A 26,907-nucleotide genomic window follows, 5' to 3' on the forward strand; every position below is an offset into this window, starting at 1 on the left:
CGAGGAAAATACAAAGAAAACGAGGAAAATACAAACTGAATGAGAAAAAATATACAAAAAATACAAAGAAAAATACAGATTTCAAAGAGAACCTTAAAAAGAAGTTATCGACAAAAATGATCAGTACATCGAGGTACATGTATATCATTTATAGTCCAATCCTTACGTCTGTGGCATTCATACGTCAAGAAGCTCATGAAATCCCCACATTAAATCAATGTCCCAGTGTAATAGTACAGAAATAGGCAGTATATGTACGATGATTGTGTCAGGCGGATGACGAAGCCGTATCGGGCTCCATGTAATAGATAAATCATGTTAGCCGGATGTATAGATTGGTTTTCAGTACGAAATCGAACGCGGAAGTAGAATGGATTGTAAAAAAAACACAGTTACATAGTAACCTCACAATACATACAGTATATGAAGACTGGATTTGGAAAAGTACAGGTAACTTTAAAAGACATACAGTACATTTTGTATATTGGATTGTAAAATGTCGGGAGGATAGTAACTTTACAATACATACAGTATATGCAGACTGGATTATAAAAAGTCGGGAGGATAGTAACTTTACAATACATACAGTATATGCAGACTGGATTATAAAAAGTCGGATGGATAGTAACTTTACAATACATACAGTATATTTTGTATATGTAGACTGTATTATAAAAAGTCGGGAGGATAGTAACTTTACAATACATACAGTATATGTAGACTGGGTTGTAACAAGTCGGGAGGATAGTAACTTTACAATACATACAGTATATGTAGACTGGGTTGTAACAACTCGGGAGGATAGTAACTTTACAATACATACAGTATATATAGCCTAGATTGTAACAAGAGGCCCATGGGCCTTACCTTAGTCTTGAAATATTTCTGTATTTGATCCTTTTTGGCCCTGCCCACCAGCCCTTGGGGGCCAATAATTGCATGCCAGCAAACTGCCTTCCAAAACTGCTAATTCCAATAGAAATGACACAAATGATAGTCAAAAATATGATTTCCTTATATAAACAACAGTAAAGGGTACATCCTTCAAAGGGGCGAATGGAGACCCCGGGTCATGAAATACACAATTTTGGTAAAGCACCTTTAGACCTTTCCGCCTGTGAAGGTTATTTGATTCTACCATATCTAGAAGTTGAGAAGAAGATTTTTGAAATTTTAGTTAATTAGCCTATCAGCCCCCGGAGGTCGATCAGGGCCAAAATGTGCATACCATCAAACTGTCATCCCATGCTGATAATGTTTACCAAGTTATAATGAATTCCAATTGAAATGAAACAAATAATAGTCAAAAAATTACCCCCTCCCCAGGGGCAAACGCGAGACCCCAGGGTCATGAAATTCACAATTTTGGTAAAGCGCCTTAAGAACCTTCCATCTATGAAAAGTATTTGATTCTATCTGATTTGGGTCTTGCGTAGAAGATTTCTGAATTTTCAGCTAATTTGACCCTTTTTGGCCTGCCTATCAGCCCCTTGGGGTCAGTCAGCGCCAACGTGTGCATACCATCATGCTATCATGCCATGTTGATAATGTTTACCAAGTTGGAATGAATTCCAATAGAAATGAAACAAATGATGGTCAAAAAATGTGAATTTCCTATATAAACTATAGTAAAGTTTACCCCCTCCCCAGGGGCAAACGTAAGACCACAGGGCCATGAAATTCACAACTTTGGTAAAGCACCTTAAGACATTTCTATCTGTGAAGGGTCGTTGATTCTACCATACCTGGAAGTTGAGAAGAAGATTTTTGAAATTTTAGTCAATTTGACAGTTTTTGGCCCCAACCCCTAAGACCCCGGGGGTGGGAACCATATAATTCACAATTTTAGTTGACATTTGGCTACGAAAGCTTCCTGCCAAATTTCATTGAATTTGTTTGAGCAATTTTGGAGAAGAAGTCAAAATGTAAATTGTTTACGACTGACGACGGACGACGGACGACGCCGGGCAAAGGTCATCTGAGACTTTGTCTCAGGTGACTAAAAAGTCGACAGGATATTAACTTTACAATACATACAGTATATGTAGACTGGATTATAAAAAATCGGGAGGATAGTAACTTTACAATACCTACAGTATATGTAGACTAGATTGTAACAAGTCGGGAGGATAGTAACTTTACAATACATACAGTATATATAGACTAGATTGTAACAAGCGGCCCATGGGCCTTAACGGTCGCCTGAGTCTTGAAATATTTCTGTAAATTTGATCCTTTTTGGCCCTGCCCACCAGCCCCTGGGGCCAATAATTGCATGCCAGCAAACTGCCTTCCAAAACTGCTAATTCCAATAGAAATGACACAAATGATAGTCAAAAATATGATTTCCTTATATAAACAACAGTAAAGGGTACATCCTTCAAAGGGGCAAATGGAGACCCCGGGCCATGAAATACACAATTTTGGTAAAGCACCTTTAGACCTTTCCGCCTGTGAAGGTTATTTAATTCTACCATATCTTGAAGTTGAGAAGAAGATTTTTGAATTTTTTGTAAATTTGACTCCTTTTGGCCCCACCTATCAGCCCCTGGAGGTCGATCAGGGCCAAAATGTGCATACCATCAAACTGTCATCCCATGCTGATAATGTTTACCAAGTTAAAAGGAATTCCAATTGAAATGACACAAATAATAGTAAAAAAATTACCCCCTCCCCAGGGGCAAACGTGATACCCCAGGATCATCAAATTCACAATTTTGGTAAAGCACCTTATGACCCTTCCATCTATGAAAAGTATTTCATTCTACCATATCTACATGAAGAGAAGATTTCTGAATTTTAAGCTAATTTGACCCTTTTTGGCCCGCCTATCAGCCCCTTGGGGTCAGTCAGTCCCAACATGTGCATACCATGAAGCTGTCATTCCATGCTGATAATGTTATCCAAGATAGAATGAATTCCAATAGAAAGGAAAGAAACGATAGTCAAAAATGTGATTTTCCTATACAAACTGTAGTAAAGTTTACCCCCTCCCCAAGGGCAAACGTGAGACCCCAGGGTTATGAAATTGAAAATTTTGGTAAAGCGCCTTAAGAACCTTCCATCTATGAAGAGTATTTGATTCTATCGTATTTGGGTCTTGAGTAGAAGATTTCTGAATTTTCAGCTAATTTGGCCGTTTTTAGCCGATCCCATCAGCCCTTGGGGGTCAGTCAGGACCAATATGTGCATACCATCATGCTATCATCCCATGATGAAAATGTTCATCAAGTTGGAATTAATTCTATTAGAAATGAAACAAATGATAGTCAAAAATGTTATTTTCCTATATACTGTATACTGTAGTAAAGTTTACACCTCCCCCTCCCCAGGGGCAAACGTGAAACCACAGGGTCATAAAATTCAAAATTTTGGTAAAGCATCTTTAGACCTTTTCGCCTGTGAACTGTATTCGATTCTACCATATCTAGAAGTTGAGAAGAAGATTTTTAAAATTTTAGTTAATTTGACTCTTTTTGGCCCCGCCTATCAGCCCCCGGAGGTCGATCAGGGCCAAAATGTGCATATCAAACTGTCATCACATGCTGATAATGTTTACCAAGTTATAATGAATTCCAATTGAAATGAAACAAATAATAGTCAAAAAATTACCCTCTGTCCAGGGGCAAACGTGAGACCACAGGGCCATGAAATTCACAACTTTGGTAAAGCACCTGAAGACATTTCTATCTGTGAAGGGTCGTTGATTCTACCATATCTGGAAGTTGAGAAGATTTTTGAAATTTAGTCAATTTGACAGTTTTTGGCCCCACCCCTAAGGCCCCGGGGTTGGGAACCATACAATTCACAATTTTAGTTGACATTTGGCTACGAATGCTTCCTGCCAAATTTCATTGAATTTGTTTGAGCGGTTTTGGAGAAGAAGTCAAAATGTAAAAATTGTTTAGGACTGACGACGGACGACGGGCGACGCCGACCAAAAGGCGATCGCAAAAGGTCATCTAAGACTTTGTTTAAGGTGACCTAAAAAGTCGGCAGGATATTAACTTTACAATACATACAGTATATGAAGACTGGATTGTAAAATATTCGGAGGATAGTAATTTTATAATAAATACAGTGTAATAGACTAGGTTGTTTAAAGTCGGGAGGATAGTATCTTTACAATATATACAGTATATTTTGTATATGTAGACTGGATTATAAAAAGTCAGGTGGATAGTAACTTTACAATACCTACAGTATATGTAGACTAGATTGTAACAAGTCGGGAGGATAGTAACTTTACAATACATACAGTATATGTAGACTAGATTGTAACAAGAGGCCCATGGGCCTTAACGGTCACCTGAGTCTTGAAATATTTCTGTAAATTTGATCCGTTTTGGCCCTGCCCACCAGTCCCTGGGGGCCAATAATTGCTTGCCAGCAAACTGCCTTCTAAAACTGCTAATTCCAATAGAAATGACACAAATGATAGTTAAAAATATGATTTCCTTATATAAACAACAGTAAAGGGTACATCCTTCAAAGGGGCGAATGGAGACCCTGGGGGCATGAAATACACAATTTTGGTAAAGCACCTTAAGACCTCTCCATCTGTGAAGAGAATTTAATTGTACCATATCTTGAAGCTGAGAAGAAGATTTTTCAAATTTTAGTCAATTTGAACCTTTTTGGCCTCTCTTATCAGCCCCTGGAGGTCGGTCAGGGCCAACATGTGCATACCATGAAATTGTCATTCCATGCTGATAATGTTAACCAAGATAGAATGAATTCCAATAGAAACGAAAGAAACGATAGTCAAAAATGTGATTTTCCTATACAAACTATAGTAAAGTTTACCCCCTCCCCAAGGGCAAACGTGAGACCCCAGGGTTATGAAATTGACAATTTTGGTAAAGCGCCTTAAGAACCTTCCATCTACGAAAAGTATTTGATTCTATCTTAGTTGGGTATTGCGTAGAAGATTTCTGAATTTTCAGCTAATTAGTCCGTTTTTGGCCCATCCCATCAGCCCTTGGGGGTCAGTCAGGACCAATATGTGCATACCATCATGCTTTCATTCCATGATGATAATGTTCATCAAACTGGAATTAATTCTATTAGAAATGAAACAAATGATAGTCAAAAATGTTATTTTCCTATATACTGTATACTATATAGTAAAGTTTACACCTCCCCCTCCCCAGGGGCAAACGTGAAACCACAGGGTAATAAATTTCAAAATTTTGGTAAAGCACCTTTAGACCTTTCCGCCTGTGAACGGTATTTGATTCTACCATATCTAGAAGTTGAGAAGAAGATTTTTGAAATGTCAGTCAATTTGACCCTTTTTAGCCCCACCCCTCAGGCCCCTGGGTAGACTGGATTATAGTAACTTTACAATATATACAGTATATGTAGACTACATTATAAAAAGTTGGGAGGATTGTAACTTTACAATACATAAAATATATGTAGACTGGATTGCAAAAAGGATTTATTCCGACCACCGTCAAATTGCCGACACCACGTAATATTGTCCATATCCATGAAACGTCACATATTTGCTGTGAATATCGGTTCTATTTGTATCTATATAGACCTTGCATATCAGTTCCATTTGTGCCTATATATAGATCGTGAATATCAGTTCTAGTTGTGTCTATATATAGATCGTGAATATCAGTTCCATTTGTGCCTATATATTGACCGTGAATATCAGTTATATTTGTGTCTATATATAGACTGTGAATATCAGTTCTGTTTGTGTCTATATATAGATCGTGAATAACAAGTTCTAGTTGTGTCAATATATAGATCGTGAACATCAGTTCTATTTGTGTCTATATATAGACAATGAATATCAGTTGTATTTGTTTCTATATATTGACCGTGAATATCAGTTCTATTTATGTCTATATATAGACCGTGGATATCAGTTCTATTTTTGTCTACATATAGACCATGAATATCAGTTCTATTCGTGTCTATATATAGACCGTTGATATCAAATATTTTTGTGTCAATATATAGACCGCGAACATCAGTTCTATTTTTCTATATATAGACTGTGAATATCAGTTCTATTTGTGTCTATATATAGACCATGAATATCATTTCTATTTATGTTTATATATTGACCGTGAATATCAGTTCTATTTGTCTATATACTGACTGTGAATATCAAATATATTTGTGTCAATATATAGACCGTGAATATCAGTTCAATTTGTGTCTATATATAGACCATGAATATCGGTTCTATTTGTATCTATATATAGACCGTGAATATCAGTTCAATTTGTGTCTATATATAGACCATGAATATCAGTTATATTTGTGTCAATATATAGACCGTGAATATCAGTTCAATTTGTGTCTATATATAGACCATGAATATCAGTTGTATGTGTCTATATATGGACCATGAATATCAGTTCAATTTGTGTCTATATATAGACCATGAATATCAGTTATATTTGTGTCTATATATAAGCCATGAATATCAGTTCTATTTGTGTGTCTATATATAGACCGTGAATTTCAGTTGTATTTGTGTCTATAAATTGACCGTGAATATCAGTTATATTTGTGTCTATATATAGACCCTGAAAATCAGTTCTATTTTTCTATATATAGATCGTGAATATCAGTTCTATTTGTGTCTATATATAGACCGTGAACATCAGTTCTGTTTGTGTTTATATATAGACCGTGTACATCAGTTCTATTTGTGTGTATATATAGACCATGAATATCAGTTCTATTTGTCTATATATTGACCATGAATATCAGTTCTATTTGTGTCTATATATAGACCGTGTACATCAGTTCTATTTGTGTGTATATATAGACCATGAATATCAGTTCTATTTGTCTATATATTGACCATGAATATCAGTTCTATTTGTGTCTATATATAGACCATGAATATCAGTTCTATTTGTGTCTATATATAGATCATGCATATCAGTTCTATTTGTGTCTATATATAGACTGTGAATATCAGTTCTATTTATGTCTATATATTGAGCATGAATATCAGTTCTATTCGTGTCTATATATAGACCATGAATATCAGTTCTATTTGTGTCTATATACAGACAATTAATATCAGTTATATTTATGTTTATATATTGACTGTGAATATCAGTTCTATTTGTCTATATACTGACCGTGAATATCAAATATATTTGTGTCAATATACAGTATAGACCGTGAATATCAGTTCATTTTGTGTCTATATATAGACTGTGAACATCAGTTCTATTTGTGTGTATATATAGACCATGAATATCAGTTCTATTTGTCTATATATTGACCGTGAACATCAGTTCTATTTTTCTATATATAGACCGTGAATTTCAGTTCTATTTGTGTCTATATATAGACCGTGAACATCAGTTCTATTTGTGTGTATATATAGACCATGAATATCAGTTCTATTTGTCTATATATTGACCATGAATATCAGTTCTATTTGTGTCTATATATAGACCATGAATATCAGATCTATTTGTGTCTATATATAGACCATGCATATCAGTTCTATTCGTGTCTATATATAGACCATGAATATCAGTTCTATTTGTGTCTATATATAGACCATGCATATCAGTTGTATTTGTGTGTCTATATATAGACTGTGAATATCAGTTATATTTGTGTCTATATATTGACCATGAATATCAGTTCTATTTGTGTCTATATATAGACCGTGGATATCAAATATATTTGTGTCAATATATAGACCGTGAACATCAGTTCTATTTTTCTATATATTGACCGTGAATATCAGTTCTATATCTGTCTATATATATACCATGAATATCAATCTGTTTGTGTCTATATATAGACCGTGAATATCAGTTGTATTTGTGTCTATATATAGACCGTGAATATCAGTTGTATTTGTGTCTATACAGAGACCGTGAATTTCAGTTCTGTTTGTCTATATATACTGTGAATATCAGTTGTATTTGTGTCTATATATAGACCGTGAATATCAGTTGTATTTGTGTCTATATATAGACCGTGAATATCAGTTGTATTTGTGTCTATACAGAGACCGTGAATTTCAGTTCTGTTTGTGTCTATATATAGACTGTGAATATCAGTTGTATTTGTGTCTATATATAGACCGTGAATATCAGTTGTATTTGTGTCTATATATAGACCGTGAATATCAGTTGTATTTGTTTCTATACAGAGACCGTGAATTTCAGTTCTATTTGTGTGGCTATATATAGACCGTGAATATCAGTTCTATTTGTGTGGCTATATATAGACTGTGGATATCAGTTCTATTTGTGTCTATATATAGACCGTGAATTTCAGTTGTATGTCTATATATAGACTGTGAATATCAGTTCTATTCGTGTGGCTATATATAGACTGTGGATATCAGTTCTATTTGTGTCTATATATAGACTGTGAATTTCAGTTGTATGTCTATATATAGACTGTGAATAACAGTTCTATTTGTGTCTATATATAGACTGTGAATATCAGTTGTATTTGTGTGTCTATATATTGACCGTGAATATCAGTTGTATTTGTGTCTATATATTGACCGTGAATATCAGTTGTATTTGTGTCTATATATTGACCGTGAATATCAGTTCTATTTGTGTCTATATATAGACTGTGAATATCAGTTCTACTTGTGTCTATATATTGATCGTGAATATCGATCAGTTCTATTTGTCTATATATAGACTGTGAATATCAGTTCCATTTGTGTCTATATATAGACCGTGAATTTCAGTTGTCTTTATATAGACTGTGAATATCAGTTCTATTTGTGTCTATATATAGACCGTGAATATCAGTTGTATTTGTGTCTATACAGAGACCGTGAATATCAGTTGTATTTGTGTCTATATATAGACTGTGAATATCAGTTGTATTTGTGTCTATATATTGACTGTGAATATCAGTTGTATTTGTGTCTATATATTGACCGTGAATATCAGTTCTATTTGTGTCTATATATAGACTGTGAATATCAGTTGTATTTGTGTCTATATATTGACTGTGAATATCAGTTGTATTTGTGTCTATATATTGACCGTGAATATCAGTTCTATTTGTGTCTATATATAGACTGTGAATATCAGTTCTATTTGTGTCTAGATATTGATCGTGAATATCGATCAGTTCTATTTGTCTATATATTGACTGAATATCAGTTCCATTTGTGGCTATATATTGACCGTGAACATCTATTTTATTTGTGTCTATATATTAACAATGAATATCAGTTGTATTTGTGTCTATATATAGACCGTGAATATCAGTTCTATTTGTGTGTCTATATATAGACTGTGAATATCAGTTCTTTTTGTGTGTCTATATATAGACCGTGAATTTCAGTTCTATTTGTGTGGCTTTATATAGACTGTGAACATCAGTTCTATTTGTGTGGTTATATATAGACCGTGAATTTCAGTTCTATTTGTGTGGCTATATATAGACTGCTATTTGTGTGGCTATATATAGACCGTGGATATCAGGTCTATTTGTGTGGCTATATATAGACCGTGGATATCAGTTCTATTTGTGTGGCCACGGTGGCCGAGTGGTTAAGGTGTCCCGACACTTTAACACTAGCCCTCCACCTCTGGGTTGCGAGTTCGAAACCTACGTGGGGCAGTTGCCAGGTACTGACTGCAGGCCGGTGGTTTTTCTCCTGGTACTCCGGCTTTCCTCCACCTCCAAAACCTGGCACGTCCTTAAATGACCCTGGCTGTTAATAGGACGTTAAACAAAAACAAACCAAACAAACCAAATTGTGTGGCTATATATAGACTGTGGATATCAGTTCTATTTGTGTGCCTATATATAGACTGTGGATATCAGTTCTATTTGTGTCTATATATTGATCGTGAATATCGATCAGTTATATTTTTGTCTATATATAGACCGTGAATATCAGTTGTTTTTGTGTTTCTCTATATAGACATTAATCATCAGTTGTAGGAATTAATGAATCATTAGTTTGTATCTGCGACTCCAAGTGTATGTTACAAAGAGGAAGGCTGATTAAGGAAAATATTTTCCATTTTTGACATTGAACAGTGATAATTCTGAGCCAATACAACAAATGTAGTCATGGTATCCTGTTGTCTTCCTTTGGAATTATCACAACTTACCATTCATTATTTGTGTTAAAATTGTTTATAGCCACATACATACATTATGGTAAAGTACAAAACAAGAACGCTGATCATTTCATAAAAACATTTAAATCTTAATTGCATTTGATTTATTTTTTTTCCATATTTTTCAGATACAAAAGAATTCACAAATCAAAATAAAAAGGTACAGGTCACATCAATATTCAAAAACACTGTCAAATTCAGTTAAGCAGTAGAAATGTCTTTTTTTAAACGTCCTGTTTTTGATGCTGAAAGAAGTTTAGCTCTGTATGCCTAGGACAATTAAGTGTTTAAAAAGTTTCATCCAGATTTTAAGAAATCTTAATAATTCTCTGTAAAATCCTGAAATGATATTCCACATCTGTCAAATAAGGTTGTTTTAGAGCACTGACACTTCAGTACCATATAGATTGTTACAGTGTTATCTACACAAATTTCATTCCCAGGAATTAAACTCATCATTTATAGGCGTTTGCTTTGTGTTTAGGGAGAAAGTTGAACCCTTCTGGCACAGGACCAAGCAACATCTCACTGGAAAATGAAAACAAATATTCAGGTAACAAATGATTCCACCGTATTATGTAAAGCTAGTAATTTTTGTACACAGTATCAAATACATGTTACAAGTAATTATTCTTAATCTTAGGATAATATTTTTTGTTTCAATTCAATAAAGTTTTGCAGTTGTAAGAACAAATTATATGCCGAGGCTGACCAATTCTACCGCAAAAAAAAAAAAAAAAAAATGTGTGGAACAGTAGAAGATACCTGATCTTGATCCAGTCCCCGCAGTTTGAACTGGACAGTAGAGTCTCTAGGTCGTTACGACCGATGTAGTACGGTGGTCTTTCGTTGATCTTTTGAGGCACCTGGTCTAACACCCCAACAGGTATGTACCTGATAATGACCAGACATTGTTGTAGACATCATGACAATTCACAAATAAGGACAATTGATTTTGGTCATATTTTTTCTGTTATTTCAATATTATTAGAATTAATATCAGATTTATTATCTAATAGAATTCTTATAATTATTTGAACTGCATTCAATGATTATGTATATAAATACTGTATGATTATCAATTTTCTTGTTGGTTTTATGATTGCACCCTTCCTTGACATTGAACCTATAAATAAGTACAATTTTTTAGAGTTTGCATGTAATACATCAATTCTATGAGTGAAATTACTAGATTTTAAAAAATTCAACTGTCCAACAAAAAGTCTCTTTTGCTTTTTTTCTGTTTTTTGTTGTTGTTGTATTTTTTTGAAAATTACAAAATTTGATATTCAAGAAAACACCCTATTTACAACCGACAATTTAGAAACTATCAAAAGAATCGTTTATTATTTCCCAAACAGACTCCATGTAGATTTATTTGGTTTCTATGTGGACACAAAGCGCTAACTGAAGAGTGTTACGTTGGTGTAGTACATCAACCTAAGAGGTACCAGGGGCCTGTGTGATTATGTTGACAAACTGGTTCATCAATTTTTAAATGTAACACTTAAGGCATAAAATCTCAACAGACCTGCAGATATGAATAAAGGCCTTGAAAGTCTTTTTCAAGGATCATTCAAGAGATAACATCACTAGGTATGTCATTATTTCATAAACGAACAACTCTGGTCCAACTGGTCCAACTGTTTGTACCATAATGCAAATGAAAACGGACCCAGCATTCTTACCAAGTGTACACAGGTAGAACTTACCTGTATAAGAAGGATAGCCATTCCATGAGAAACCTCCGTGTGTTTTCCACACCTTGATGATCTGATCCCCAGTGTTCCAATCCAAAGTTGACATATGATTTGAGCATGTCAAATCTTTCGTTTGCCGAGATATCCCAGTGGCGCCTTTCTTTCATCTCCGTGAAAATCCATGGTTTGATCAATGCTCCCCTGAAAAACAGATTAATTTTTTGTCTGATGTATGAGAACGTCTTGTTTATTTTATTGTTGTTACCTAAAAATGTCATGACTAAAGGTATCCATCTTGGATTATATATTGAAAATGGAGGTTTGTTTGTTTGCTGGGTTTATGGCCCCGTGAACAGCCAGGGTCATTTTGTACTGTATTTATTCCTAAACTTTTGATTTCATGCTTTATGAGCTAAAAACGACAACTAAAACATCTCAAAAAATAAAATACAAACTTTTAAGTACAGGTAGCAGAAGTGTATATTTCTATTCAAGGGAGACTACTCACTCTTCAACATTGCCATCAATCATTCATAGAATCCTTTAGATTATTCCTTTTTTTTTATCCCATCCCCATTTAATTTTTGGATTCATTTTAAGTGGATACTGTATCAATGTTACTGCATACAAGTTATGAGCTAACCTATGACATGAAAAAATTATTTCATCTTATCCCAGCTGGCTTTCATGTTACAAATATTCATCTTCGTCTTAAAACAAAACTGTTGTGAAAGTGTCTGAGCCGGCCGTTAACACTTCAATCTTCAATACTAAACATTTTGATTGGATTAGGAAGGACAGAGGAACAGACAAAAAGAGGAGTCTAGTCCTTCAACCTCCCCCCTGTCATCAGTAGGGGACTTAAAAGCTATAAAATACTGTTAAATATCTGTGTAAGAAGCAGATAATTCATCATGAGACCCTCTCTCAATGTCACTGTAAGGTAATGTCCAAATCAAAGTCTACATACCTGGCAACCATTCCTCCACTAACGTTGGTCTTGAGACAAACATCCAGGTCTTCATACGATAACAGGTCACCATTACCTGAGAACCAAATAGTAAAATATCTTTATACAATAACAGATCAAATTACCTGGGCACCAAATAGTAAAATATCTTTATACAATAACAGGTCACCGATACCTGGGTACCAAATAGTAAAATATCTTCATACGATAACAGGTCACCGATACCTGGGCATCAAATAGTAAAAGATCTTTATACGATAACAGGTCACCATTACCTGAGAACCAAATAGTAAAATATCTTTATACAATAACAGATCACATTACCTGGGCACCAAATAGTAAAAGATCTTTATATGATAACAGGTCACCGACACCTGGGCACCAAATAGTAAAAGATCTTTATACGATAACAGGTCACCAATACCTGGGCACCAAATAGTAAAATATCTTTATACGATAACAGTTCACTATTACCTGGGCACCAAATAGTAAAAGATCTTTATACGATAACAGGTCACCAATACCTGGGCACCAAATAGTAAAAGATCTTTATACGATAACAGGTCGCTATTACCCGGGCACCAAATAGTAAAAGATCTTTATACAATAACAGGTCACCGATACCTGGGCACCAAATAGTAAAAGATCTTTATATGATAACAGGTCGCTATTACCTGGGCACCAAATAGTAAAAGATCTTTATATGATAACAGGTCGCTATTACCTGGGCACCAAATAGTAAAAGATCTTTATATGATAACAGGTCGCTATTACCTGGGCACCAAGTAGTAAAATATTTTTATACAATAACAGGTCACCGATACCTGGGCACCAAATAGTAAAAGATCTTTATACGATAACAGGTCACCATTACCTGGGCACCAAATAGTAAAATATCTTTATACGATAACAGATCTCCATTACCTGGGCACCAAATAGTAAAAGATCTTTATACGATAACAGGTCACCAATACCTGGGCACCAAATAGTAAAAGATCTTTATACGATAACAGATCACATTACCTGGGCACCAAATAGTAAAAGATCTTTATACGATAACAGGTCACCATTACCTGGGCACCAAATAGTAAAAGATCTTCATACGATAACAGATCACCAATACCTGGGCACCAAATAGTAAAATATCTTCATACGATAACAGATCACATTACCTGGGCACCAAATAGTAAAATATCTTCATACAATAACAGATCACATTACCTGGGCACCAAATAGTAAAAGTAAAAAGTAGAGAACCAAGTTCACCAATGTTGTTTTGTAAATGATATATACTATGTATCTTATAATGTATTCAGTACACATGCACTATTTTGTAAATGGTACGAAGTCTGAATTCAGAAAATTTAAGAACATAAACACTTCAATAAAGCTGAATAAATTAAATGAAAATTACTTTTTTTCAGCTATTTTAACTGTCGACAGGAAATTATCTACAGAACAAAATCTACAAGAACATGTAATCCAACTTTCCTACAAAATGGCCAAACCATGTAATGAGGAAAGATGATCTATGGTTCTATAGTCATTAAACGTTTAACACTATGACCTACCAAACACTGGCATAGGGGCTCCTAACTTAGCACACTCATCAATGTAGTCCCAGTCAGCCAGCCTAGTGTATCTCTGCTCCCTAGACCGCCCGTGGATCTGTGGACATTTAAATACATAATATAAACTTCTGTCATAGATATGTAAAAAATCTATGTTTAAAACTAGATACATTTCCTTAATAAATAAACTTCCCTCCAATAGCAACCATTTTCTGCAGGAGTGATTTTTTCTGTTTTAAGAAATTCAAATTGGGAAATGTAAATAACTTTAAATGGTGTCAATTGTATAATCAATTTCACTGTCAGTGTCAGGAAACCGATGATCAATCTTTCAACTGATTCCAGCACTGTTTGTTACTGTTGATAAAATCTTGTGAAATTTACTCATTTTTTCCCTCTGAAATAAAGTTTGAAGCCAGGTTTGTGTACATAGTTATACATAGTTTATATCGTCATAGTTACATAAAAAGATCAAAGCAATTAAATTACATTAATGTCTGTCATCTTGGAAAAGGGGGATTTCCCACTGGATTCTATGTCATACAAAACATGCAAACATATAGGACTACCTTAAAGGATAGCATTGATTACCAGGGTTACTATGGTGACTTTGTAGATTCCATTCATTAATTCACAATATTAAGTGCTACCAGTATTTGACATATTGAAGCATTATCTACTGTGACATAGAGTTGCTATGGTTACAAAACAAATATTTACAAAAGTGTCCTCCAGAATTTGAATTTGCAAACTTCGTTTTTATCATTTACACGTTTTATCCACGATTACCATGGAGAATGTCCCAGTTTGTTTGCTGGGTTTATCAACCCATCAGCAGTGCAGATTCATCGTAGTAAGAGGCGGCTACATTTTGTACCTCAGTATTCAACATCCAAAATATTAGTTGTTGCATGCTATCATGGGCAATTGGGCTAAACTGCACACCAATTCATCAATGATTTCACAGGACAGTCTTTGATCCAAGTTTCCTGAGAACAAAGACCCACCACTCCCTCCACTCCAACTGAGTCCAATTAGTCTGACACTCAGCTATTGAGCATGAGATTACCTGGAATCTCGTGAAACCTACAGTTACCAAGAAAATTGATGAGAGCTGACTTACAGTTACCAGAGATGCTCCCCATCTCCTGAGTTTGGGTACAAGGTAATGAGCGATATTTTTGTTGTCATATATTCCTGTCCTCAACTTCACTGTGAGTGGGATGTCAAGCACAGACTTCATACAGCGAACCACCTGTTCGAACTTGTTGCTTTTCCCCATCAATGCACATCCTTCACCCTGCAAACATAGGAGCATTAACAAATTATTGTTACTGTTAATTTCTGACCAACAGGTTAAATTGGAAAATATGATTTCTTCATCAATTTCATTTTGACAGATTAAAGACTTATTTCTTATAATCAATCAGTACTACCTACAGGTGAGGAAAAACAATTTGTCTGAAGATTTCTTTTTTTTTGTTTTAAACTTTTCTATGGCAGGAAAAGGTATATCAATTTGATATTTTCTATCAGACAGGCATAGATGAGATCAGTAAAGCTTACCCTCTTGAAGGCTAGATCTATCAGCCAGCCACAATTGACATTAACAAAGCATATCATTACCTTCTTACTGACAACATCTTTCTGACAGCACACTTGAGATAAAAAAAAAAGCTTACCTTTAAAGACCAGATCTATCAGCCAACCACAGTTGAGATTGACAAACCTTACCTTCTTGAAGACCAGATCTATCGGACAGCCACAGTTGAGATAGACAAACCTTACCTTTGAAGACCAGATCTATCAGCCAACCACAGTTGTGATCGACATAGCTTACCTTCTTGAAGACCTGATCTATCAGCCAACCACAGTTGAGATCGACAAACCTTACCTTCTTGAAGACCTGATCTATCAGCCAACCACAGTTGAGATCGACAAACCTTACCTTCTTGAAGACTAGATCTATCGGACAGCCACAGTTGTGATCGACATAGCTTACCTTTGAAGACCAGATCTATCGGACAGCCACAGTTGAGATCGACATAGCTTACCTCTGAAGACCAGATCTATCGGACAGCCACAGTTGAGAACGACATAGCTTACCTTCTTGAAGACCAGATCTATCGGACAGCCACAGTTGAGAATGACATAGCTTACCTTCTTGAAGACCAGATCTATCAGCCAACCACAGTTGTGATCGACATAGCTTACCTTCTTGAAGGCCAGATCTATCAGCCAACCACAGTTGAGATCGACAAACCTTACCTTCTTGAAGACTAGATCTATCGGACAGCCACAGTTGTGATCGACATAGCTTACCTTTGAAGACCAGATCTATCGGACAGCCACAGTTGAGATCGACATAGCTTACCTTCTTGAAAACCAGACCTATCAGCCAACCACAGTTGTGATCGACATAGCTTACCTTCTTGAAAACCAGATCTATCGGACAGCCACAGTTGTGATCAACATAGCTTACCTTTGAAAACTAGATCAATCAGCCAACCACAGTTGTGATTGACAAACCTTACCTTCTTGAAGACCAGATCTATCGGACAGCCACAGTTGAGATCGACAAACCTTACCTTCTTGAAGACCAGATCTATCGGACAGCCACAGTTGAGATCGACATAGCTTACCTCTGAAGACCAGATCTATCGGACAGCCACAGTTGAGATCGACAAAGCTTACTTTCTTGAAGACCAGATCTATCGGACAGCCACAGTTGTGATCGACATAACCTTACCTTCTTGAAGACCAGATCTATCGGACAGCCACAGTTGAGATCGACAAAGTCCACAGATAACTCATCATTAATCAGCTGACAGCAGCGAGTTAATGTGTCCGGGAACGCACCACAAATCTGTCACAGATTAACCTTATATTACTTATGGTCAAATGTTTTTAGCTGACTGGTAAAACATTATACATGTAAACATATTTGGAAATATCGTGGTATAGCTCAAGCAAGCCAATAAATTCTCTCAAATTTTACAATAAAATATAATTACAATTCACAATTTTGGTTGATCTTTGGCCATGAAATGTTTCTGCAAAATTTCATTGAAATTAGTTCAGGGGCTTCTGAAAGGAAGTCGAGAATGTAACGCGCGACGACGGACAAAAGGCATTTGGAATAGGTCACATGAGACTTGTCAGGCCTGCCACAAGGCAGATCACTAGGTCTGTCCTTATTTTATTTTATTCTGGATCGACTGGTTAAACTATTAGAATCATTTCACAAAAAAAACTTTCAAAAAAAACGACTTTACATTCATGTTGGTAATACCCGATATTGATAAACACTGCACAACCGACTCACTCCATATATAACTGTGATTAAAACAAAATTAATGCAACATACCGGTATCAAATATTACTTCGTAATGTGCATGTATTCAGCTGCTAGATTAACATTAGATTGATTATGGAATTCTTTTAATGAAATTTTCATTTTAGGTATTAAAACTAGATAGTCTACGATCTTTAACAGGCTTACCTGAACTCCGAACAAGTCCTCAGACTCGTGACGTTTCAGTAGGGCCCACTCAGACATCTGCCCTTGGAGAATGTTTGTGGACAGAGCCATTTCACAACATGTAATGTCCACGCCCATACCTTTACAAATTCTTCGGAACGGCAAGTTACCAACCTAGCAATGGAAAAATAATAAAGTGAAAAGTACCAACCTTGAATTTCGATAAAACATAGTCAGGTTAACGCCAACCTAGCAATTAAAAAAAAAAAATTAAGTAACTGACATGACAATGCAGTACATCAATGCAACTATACAATACAATTATATATACCCTTATTATACAACTATATATAGTGTTTTTTTTATAAAGTAATACAATGCCACATGTACATGTATTTATATTTCTGTAAGGGTTGTCTCCCTTTAACCATTTGTATATGATACATGATGTACAACAACTTACTGTGGTTAGGGGCGCCAAGTACAGCTTATTGGAAAAGTCAATCTGCAAAACAAAAAACAAAAAAAATTATTAAAAAAAAACAAAGACTTAGTCAGGAGATAAAAAAGGAGAATGTGTCACATGGGACTTTAACATGGGCTAGCCCACTTTGTTTGAGGGGAGGAGGAGAATGTGTCACATGGGACTTTAACATGGGCTAGCCCACTTTGTTTGAGGGGAGGAGGAGAATGTGTCACATGGGACTTTAACATGGGCTAGCCCACTTTGTTTGGGAGGAGGAGGAGAATGTGTCACATGGGACTTTAACATGGGCTAGCCAATTTTGTTAGGTTTCGGGGGAAGGGAGAGAATGCATAACAGGGGACTTTAACATGATGGATTGGCAGAGAACGAAAGATAATTCATGCTTATTTGCTAGTGTTGGGAATCGGTTGAATTTTTGTAATCGATCATCACTTGTGTGTAACCAATCGATGATCGATTAAAATCGATTAATTTTCAAATGTGTTTTTTGTATTCATGTCTCAATATTTTGTGAAATGCTTTCAACAACAATTTCAGTAACTAATAAACTGTTATACCTACATGTATACTATCTGTATACCTACATGTATACTATCTTCCTGTGTGTTTATTTGTTTATTACACAGATAAAAATGAGCCAAAATTGTTTTTTTTTAATAATTTTATTCAACACATAAAAAAACTAGAACTGTCGCCAGGATGGCTGACTAATACCCCCGCAATCTGCACGAGTCAATGGTGAAAAGGAACTGTTAATTAGAGGCTAACTAAGATAACCAAGTAATATAGTGACCAGTTGCTATAGCAACCATAATTTTGAAAAAAAAAGAAAGTGGCATGCACATCTACACATGGTCCTCTATATTTGTGTGAAGTTTCATTGAAATTGGCCATTTAGTTTAGGAGGAGTTGTCCGGACAAACTTAAAGTTATGGTTCTTATCGGAAAACCTGTTCATAGTGACCAGTTGCCATAGCAACCATAATTTTGTGAAAAATAAAGTGGCATGCACATCTACACATGGTCCTCTATATTTGTGTGAAGTTTCATTGAAATCGGCCCTTCAGTTTAGGAGGAGTTGTCCGGACAAACTTAAAGTTATGGTTCTTATCGGAAAACCTGTTCATAGTGACCAGTTGCCATAGCAACCATAATTTTGTGAAAAATAAAGTGGCATGCACATCTACACATGGTCCTCTATATTTGTGTGAAGTTTCATTGAAATCGGCCTTTCGGTTTAGGAGGAGTTGTCCGGAAAAACTTAAAGTTATGGATCTTATCAGAAAACCTGTTTATAGTGACCAGTTGCTATAGCAACCATAATTTTGAAAGAAAAGAAAGTGGCATGCACATCTACACATGGTCCTCTATATTTGTGTGAAGTTTCATTGAAATTGGCCATTTAGTTTAGGAGGAGTTGTCCGGACAAACTTAAAGTTATGGTTCTTATTGGAAAACCTGTTTATAGTGACCAGTTGCCATAGCAACCATAATTTTGAGAAAAATAAAGTGGCATGCACATCTACACATGATCATTAATATTTGTGTGAAGTTTCATCGGAATTGGCCCATCGGTTTAGGAGGAGTTGTCCGGACAAAATGCGTCTACAGACAGACAGACGGACGGACGGACGGACGGACGGACAGACAACCTGATTCCAGTATACCCCCCCTAACTTCGTTGCGGGGGTATAACAACAAAAGGATTGCTTATTGGAGTATTTAGCTAATTGGAATTTTTTGCACGGGCCGTAAAATGCTTTAATCCATCCGTTATCGAAAGTCTAATATACTTTGAAAACGAAAGTAGAACTGTGACTTACCATTGAAGGAATACGACTTTCTGCACATTTTACAAATAGTTTTCGTCATATTTAAAGTATCAGTACTTAACGGACCTTCTGCTTCTTGTTTTCATTAAAAACCAAAATGTTTCCATAAAACATACCCTGTGCGTTTACCGGGAAGAAAGATCGTATACGTTAACGTTGCTTCCATAGCTAGTCGCTTATGTTCTCACAAAACGTAATCTTAGTCATCGTTACGTTTGCATTCCCCCTAGTATTACAACACTGTACCAGTTAATGTGACGCTGATTTTGTATGATACAAGCATAGCCATTTCCCGCAAGCGACTGTGTTGTAGACATATATTGTCAAGCTGAATTTGCGTATGTTTATCTGAAATCCGGCTAATATATTTTCATAAAACCCGATGTAGGGCACTTCCAACGAAACTCGATTACAGATTTCTTACTCGATTAATTGATCAAACGTCTCAAACAAGTGATACTCGACGAACTCGATTAATCGGAACACCACTATTATTTGCCTTACCATAACTTACATTGATTTTCCCTCCAAACATGTCAGTAGCACTGAGGAAACTAATTCCTGTCAAGTGACTCGTTTAAATCGATGCAAATGCTGGTATTTGATAAAGCAGGAACTAAAATACCAGTTAATAATTATTTTCTATTATATGTCAAAAAGAAACTTACGAGTTTTTTCTCCTGTGGTCTTAGTCGAATGCCTTCAGAATCAGATAAGCACACAGACGCATCAGACTGTTTTGTTCCACCAACATCAGACATTTCAGTATGTATATCTGTAGATATCTGACTGTCACTTTTGTTTGCTCCATCAACTGAAGAAGAGCCACCTAATTCTGTTTTCTTCCCTTCTACACTGTTTCCAATGTTCGTTTCTCCTGCACCAATAGAGTCTACTTTTTTCTTTTCTTCCATTTGTAGTTTTTCTGAATCTACTCTATCTCTAACTTCTTTTTGTATTCGTGTAGTGTTTTTGTTTGCTTTATCAAAGTTATATTTCTTTTTCCACAGTTTATGCTGAAGTTCCTTATCTAGAACATTCTTTACTGCCTTCTTATTCTTCATTTCGGCGTACAAACTCTCGTTAACAATGTTCCGAAAATCATCTGTAATGTGACTTTTTCCGTAACGACAGGATATTCCATATAGACACTTTCCATACTTTTCAAAATTGACACAAACTGGTCCTAAATCTTCCGGTTTTTCAGCCATAAATTTCTTTGCATCATGACTGAACTTACACCTGTCTCCGAATCGACACTCCTGATCATGAAGCACAGCTGGACACATCTTTTGGGAACTGTCTTGTTTCTGATGAACTGGTCGGTTTTTATTTCTTCCCTTGAGCTTCATTCTCTTACTTGGTGGAGGGCCACCTTCATTTTCGTGGGAGGCCCCATTTTCCCTCTTGTCTGGATTTACTGTAAATTAGTACAATTAAGTAAATTAGAAATATCTTTTTGAATGGTTTTGCCATGTTTAGGTGACATATGGGAATATAACAATGAATACATAGAGGATATCTAACACTATCTTCAGTAATACTAAATATATTTCACTCGTGTGGCTAATATTTTGATATTTTTCACAAGTCTGTAGCAAAATATTAGCCACACAAGTGAAATATATTTGGTATTACTGAAGATACTGTTAGATATTCTGTTTATTACATTTTATAGCAAAATATACCAAGGCAGCTCAATCTCTCCCAGAATTCATTGCGGTCCCCTGTCAACAGCTCACAAATTACTCCAAATTGTGACATTATGTATTCTATCTTGCATTATGACGTCATATACAAACATGAAACATGACAGAGAGCAGTGTTCTGATTGGTCAAATCAGAAAAAGTGATAGTTTTCACAAGTGAAAATATCATTTTTATAGAATAAATAATTTTCAATCTTTCACTGGTAAAAATGTAATAAAGCTTCCATTAGATGTGACCAATTTTAAGACTAAGAACAAGTTGCTTTGTCCCTCCTTTTTGCCCCACATTAAAATGTTTCCCTTGATATAATCAGCTTTGAAAACACAATTCAAGTAATTCAAAATGCTTTAGCAGTAATCTTCAATACCGTCTTTGCTTGCTTCCATTTTTGCTTTTGTTTTGTTTGACAGAAACTCTTCAGAAATCTTGATCTTGTGGTCAAGCAGCAAAAATCTGTAATTAGGTAAATGACACAGACTTAATTATCAATCAATTACTGCATATTCATTGACAATAGAAAGGGAGACCACTCATCAAAAGCTATCCTACTTTTGGTTTTCAATTTTCTTTTTAAAATTCACACAATTATAACTATTAAATATCGATACAGAAGCTTACATTTTTTGTACAACTGTTCTCAACATTTTCAATGGTTTCAACTTCTGTGTCTGCCTATTAAGTGTCCTCAATCATCATATCGAATATTTCGACATTGGTGAGAATATGCCATTAATAATATGTTGAAAACAAATAATAAATATGAAATGAAAAACAATACTATTATAAAAATAAATTAACATACACAACATAAGTTATCATTTGATAGTATAAGTTAATTCAAAATCTATCAACTCAATATACACTGTATATGTATATATATATAAAAAAAGGAAAAAATAAGAAAATCTGTAAAGAATTAATTGCAGTCATGATGGTTAAATGATTAAAAAAACATAAAAACACACTTAATTTACCATAACTACATCTTACATCAAATACATTGTACATGTATATTGTATACATTTTTAGTAATGACTATATGATACACAAGAGCTGTTGGAGAACAGCATAGCTCGTCTCGCAAATGTTTGTCAATAAATAATTAAAATATATTAATTGGAATGGTTTCGCAAATTGCATTAATAATATTTATATTGTTTACTTGATCAGATTATGTTTTGTGAATTCATGCAATTTTCAAAACCATACCAATTTATATATATATAAATTATTTATTGACAAACATTCGGGAGACAAGCTATGCTGTTGTAGATTAAATGAATATATTAAATTCAAATGTAATTGCTTTTGGACATATTTCTTCAATTTTTTGACAAAATATTATCCTAATGAGAGTTGTCTCCCTTGAAAAATGTGGACCGGTATAAATTGTCTATTGTGAGCATTTTCACATTGTTTTATTTTCAGTTTCACCCCAAGAAGGGATAGAGTAACTCCATAGGGACTCTTTTACCAAATATCAGCACCCTAGTACAATCATAAAGTGATGTGTTAAATAGCTTTCAACATTTGCACAAAATTTAAAAAAAAAATGTGTTTTTTCCCCCCAAAAATATTTCAGTTTAACTCCGGCAAGGGATAGTTTAACCCCCACAGGGAACCTAATACCATGTATTACTATGCCTTTCAACACTCACAATATAAATTTAACACAAAGTCCAAAGATTTAAAAAGAAAAACAAAAAAACACAGATTTAAAAAGAAAAAATCCAATTTTTTTTTTTAAAGTTTTACTCCAGGAAGGGATTGTCTTACTCCATAGGGACTCTATTGCCAAATATCAGCACCCTAGTACAATTATAAAGTGATGTATTAAAACCTCTTAACACTTGCACCAAAAACTTACTTGTAATGCAGAAATATTCTAAGTCCAAAAATTTGAAAATTCTGATTTTTCCCCCAAAAAATCTTTTAGTTTAACTCCGGCAAGGGATAGTATAACCCAAGAGGGAGTCTATTACCAATTATCAGCACCCTTGTACAATTATAAAGTGATGTATTAATACCTTTCAACACTTGCACCAAAAACTTAACGCAAAAATTTTCTAAGTCCAAAAATCTGTTTTTTTTTCCAAAAAATCTTTTAGTTTAACTCCGGCAGGGGATAGTTTGACCCCCACAGGGACCATATTACCATAAATTACTATGCCTTTCAACACTTGCACCAAAAATTTAACATTTGGAAAACCAACGCTGACGCCGACGCAGACGCCGACGCCGGAGTGACGACATAAGCTCTCACTCTTCTTCTAAGAGACGAGCTAATAAAATTCTTACTCCTGCTTGATCTGTGCAATTCCTGGTTTATCAAGTATCTGCCTGACTAAAGCATCTCTTTCTTCTGGTGTACGCATCTTGTCCTGGCTGTTATCACCATCAGCAGCCCCACCACTTCCCTCCGCTGTTGCCATCATTAAGATGTTTCTACCTTCTACAAATGGAAATGTTATCAATATAGGATTTAAACAAAATGCAATGGCCAGACCTTGAATGGGTCAGTACCTCCTGAATTAGGAAGAGCATGATGAAATATCCACGACATACATGTATTATGTTGTTAATCACAATTTGGATTGTAAAAAAGATTCAATATTATAGGGGCAGATCAAGGCCCTTGCCAGCTTCAAATGTGTTTAAAAGTACCTTTGGCCAGCACGAATATATGTAGCCCGAGTTTCTTCTGGCCCTGACACCATGCCTGGTTTCAGGGCAAGAGAAAACTCGGGCTAGCATATAATTAGTATATTCTGAATTTAAAGGGAATTCCCCCAGATGTGTACAATATAACAGCCGATGCATATCCGTCCGAGAGCATTCCAACAATGTTACGAGGAATACACGATGAGAAACTTATGATATACGTTTTATAGCGGTTGGTAACACAATGCACATTATCATAAACAGAATATGTAACTTAAGCAGTCCAAGAGCGGAACCCGATATGCAGTCGACAGTCAGACGGAAACACATCAGGATTTCCCCCTTTTTACAATTAGATATCACATTTCCTGACATATATATACTTCACAACAACCAAAAATGCGTCATTTTTCTTACTCTCTATCAATGACACTTGTTACCTTCCAAGAAAACCACATATATCTAAACAACTCAATCTCATGCAACTTTTCCCAACGTGGTTGCAAGACAAGTTCCGTAAAGTAATCGACACTTCCGGTTATTTAAAAGTATAAATAGGATGTATTGCCCACTCGTGATATCATGAGTATTATATATATACTTGATGCCCTAAAGGTCGTTTATATGTTCAAAGGTCTGGTATGTTTATTTGCGTCTTTTTTATATATGACATTTTGCGACATTCGTTTTCTTTTTCCGTTTCTTTTTTTTTGTGACGGTTATCTCCCTTGAACTGCAGAAGCACAAAACATGTCAACGGCTCCAGTCTATCAAGAGCCAATAGAAACTCCTTAACTAAAATGAAACTTAAAACAAATAAAGTGTTTTATGCTTTAATCGGGTCCAGATTGTAGAGTGTTCAAATCGCCGTCGTTCTTAGTCAGTCGTCCATCCGAAAACCATGCATCCTTGTCCTAATTTCAATTTGTTTGATTTTGACATTGTTTTCTTGTTTATATTTTACTGCTCAAGATTTCTGTGTCACCCCCTTGTGTGTGATTTCTGTGTCACCCCCCTGTGTGTGATTTCTGTGTCACCCCCTTGTGTGTGATTTCTGTGTCAACCCCTAGGGTGTGATTTCTGTGTCACCCCCTTGTGTGTGATTTCTGTGTCACCCCCTTGTGTGTGATTTCTCTGTCACCCCTTGTGTGTGATTTCTGTGTCACCCCCTTGTGTGTGATTTCTGTGTCACCCCCTTGTGTGTGATTTCTGTGTCACCCCCTTGTGTGTGATTTCTGTGTCACCCCCTTGTGTGTGATTTCTGTGTCACTCCCTTGTGTGTGATTTCTGTGTCACCCCCTTGTGTGTGATTTCTGTGTCACCCCCTTGTGTGTGATTTCTGTGTCACCCTCTAGGGTGTGATTTCTGTGTCACCCCCTAGAGTGTGATTTCTGTGTCAACCCCTAGAGTGTGATTTCTCTGTCATCCCCATGTGTGATTTCTCTGTCACCCCCTCGATAGGATATGACATAAAACAGGTGCTGGCAATCAAGACAACAATACAATGTCGTTACGTCAACAATAAATGGCAATGTTTAAAAAAATAATAAAAAACAACAACAACAACAAAAAACGAAAAAAAAACAAAAACGCCAAGGCTCGCAAAAATAATTATAATAAAAAACTTTCAAGACTCATTTACTTAATTCTCATATGAAATGAAAAACTCTTTTAAGACCTTATATATGGTCGAAGAAAAATAAGTTTTCCCCCTTTGAAGACTCAGACAGAAATCTCTATGTCTTGGGTGGATATTCTTGATTGTCTGGCCATACACTTGACCGGGTAAGATTACCATAACATATATAACTAATGATACATGTTTCTGAGATAACCAAGGTTGTCACACCAATGTACCGTTTTCTAATAGGTGTAGACCACGTTAGACTGCCGTCAGGTCACTGTGACGTTGACATCAAGGTCACAGGATTTTCCCCATTAATCATATGCAGTGTAGATTACAACGCAGGGGGTAGGCGAGGATATACGTCACAAAAAAATAATTAAGTCAGGATTAAATTAGACAAAACAAACCTCGGGGACTAAGTCTGGGTTAGACTACATCAAACAAACCTCGGGGACTAAGTCAGGGTTATATTACACCAAACAAACCTCGGGGACTAAGTCAGGGTTAGATTACACCAAACAAACCTCGGGGACTAAGTCAGGGTTATATTACACCAAACAAACCTCGGGGACTAAGTCAGGGTTATATTACACCAAACAAACCTCGGGGACTAAGTCAGGGTTATATTACACCAAACAAACCTCGGGGACTAAGTCAGGGTTATATTACACCAAACAAACCTCGGGGACTAAGTCTGGGTTAAATTAGACAAAACAAACCTCGGGGACTAAGTCAGGGTTATATTACACCAAACAAACC

At 35.6% G+C, this 26,907-nt stretch overlaps 1 protein-coding gene across 2 annotated transcripts; it reads right to left on the reverse strand.

Annotated features, from left to right (window-relative positions):
* Positions 1-10,177: 10,177 nt before the first annotated feature.
* LOC117343752 (tRNA-dihydrouridine(47) synthase [NAD(P)(+)]-like) lies at positions 10,178-25,038 on the reverse strand. Of its 2 annotated transcripts, none has more exons than XM_033906237.1 (13): positions 24,939-25,038; positions 24,159-24,312; positions 22,228-22,313; positions 20,819-21,570; positions 18,295-18,336; positions 17,853-18,005; positions 17,100-17,216; positions 15,474-15,650; positions 14,351-14,447; positions 12,780-12,855; positions 11,822-12,010; positions 10,875-11,003; positions 10,178-10,637 (listed from the first exon to the last, which is right to left on the reverse strand). In XM_033906237.1, the coding sequence occupies exons 2-13, from the start codon at positions 24,293-24,295 to the stop codon at positions 10,565-10,567; spliced, it is 2,028 nt and encodes a 675-aa protein (XP_033762128.1). In that variant the 5' UTR covers positions 24,296-24,312; positions 24,939-25,038; the 3' UTR covers positions 10,178-10,564. The 2 variants fall into 2 exon arrangements, with proteins under 2 accessions (XP_033762128.1, XP_033762129.1); XM_033906238.1 differs by lacking the exon at positions 24,939-25,038 and adding an exon at positions 24,525-24,651.
* Between the last annotated feature and the right edge of the window lie 1,869 nt (positions 25,039-26,907).

The sequence above is a fragment of the Pecten maximus genome, chromosome 15 (assembly GCF_902652985.1).
Source record: "Pecten maximus chromosome 15, xPecMax1.1, whole genome shotgun sequence".
Lineage (NCBI taxonomy): Eukaryota > Metazoa > Mollusca > Bivalvia > Pectinida > Pectinidae > Pecten > Pecten maximus.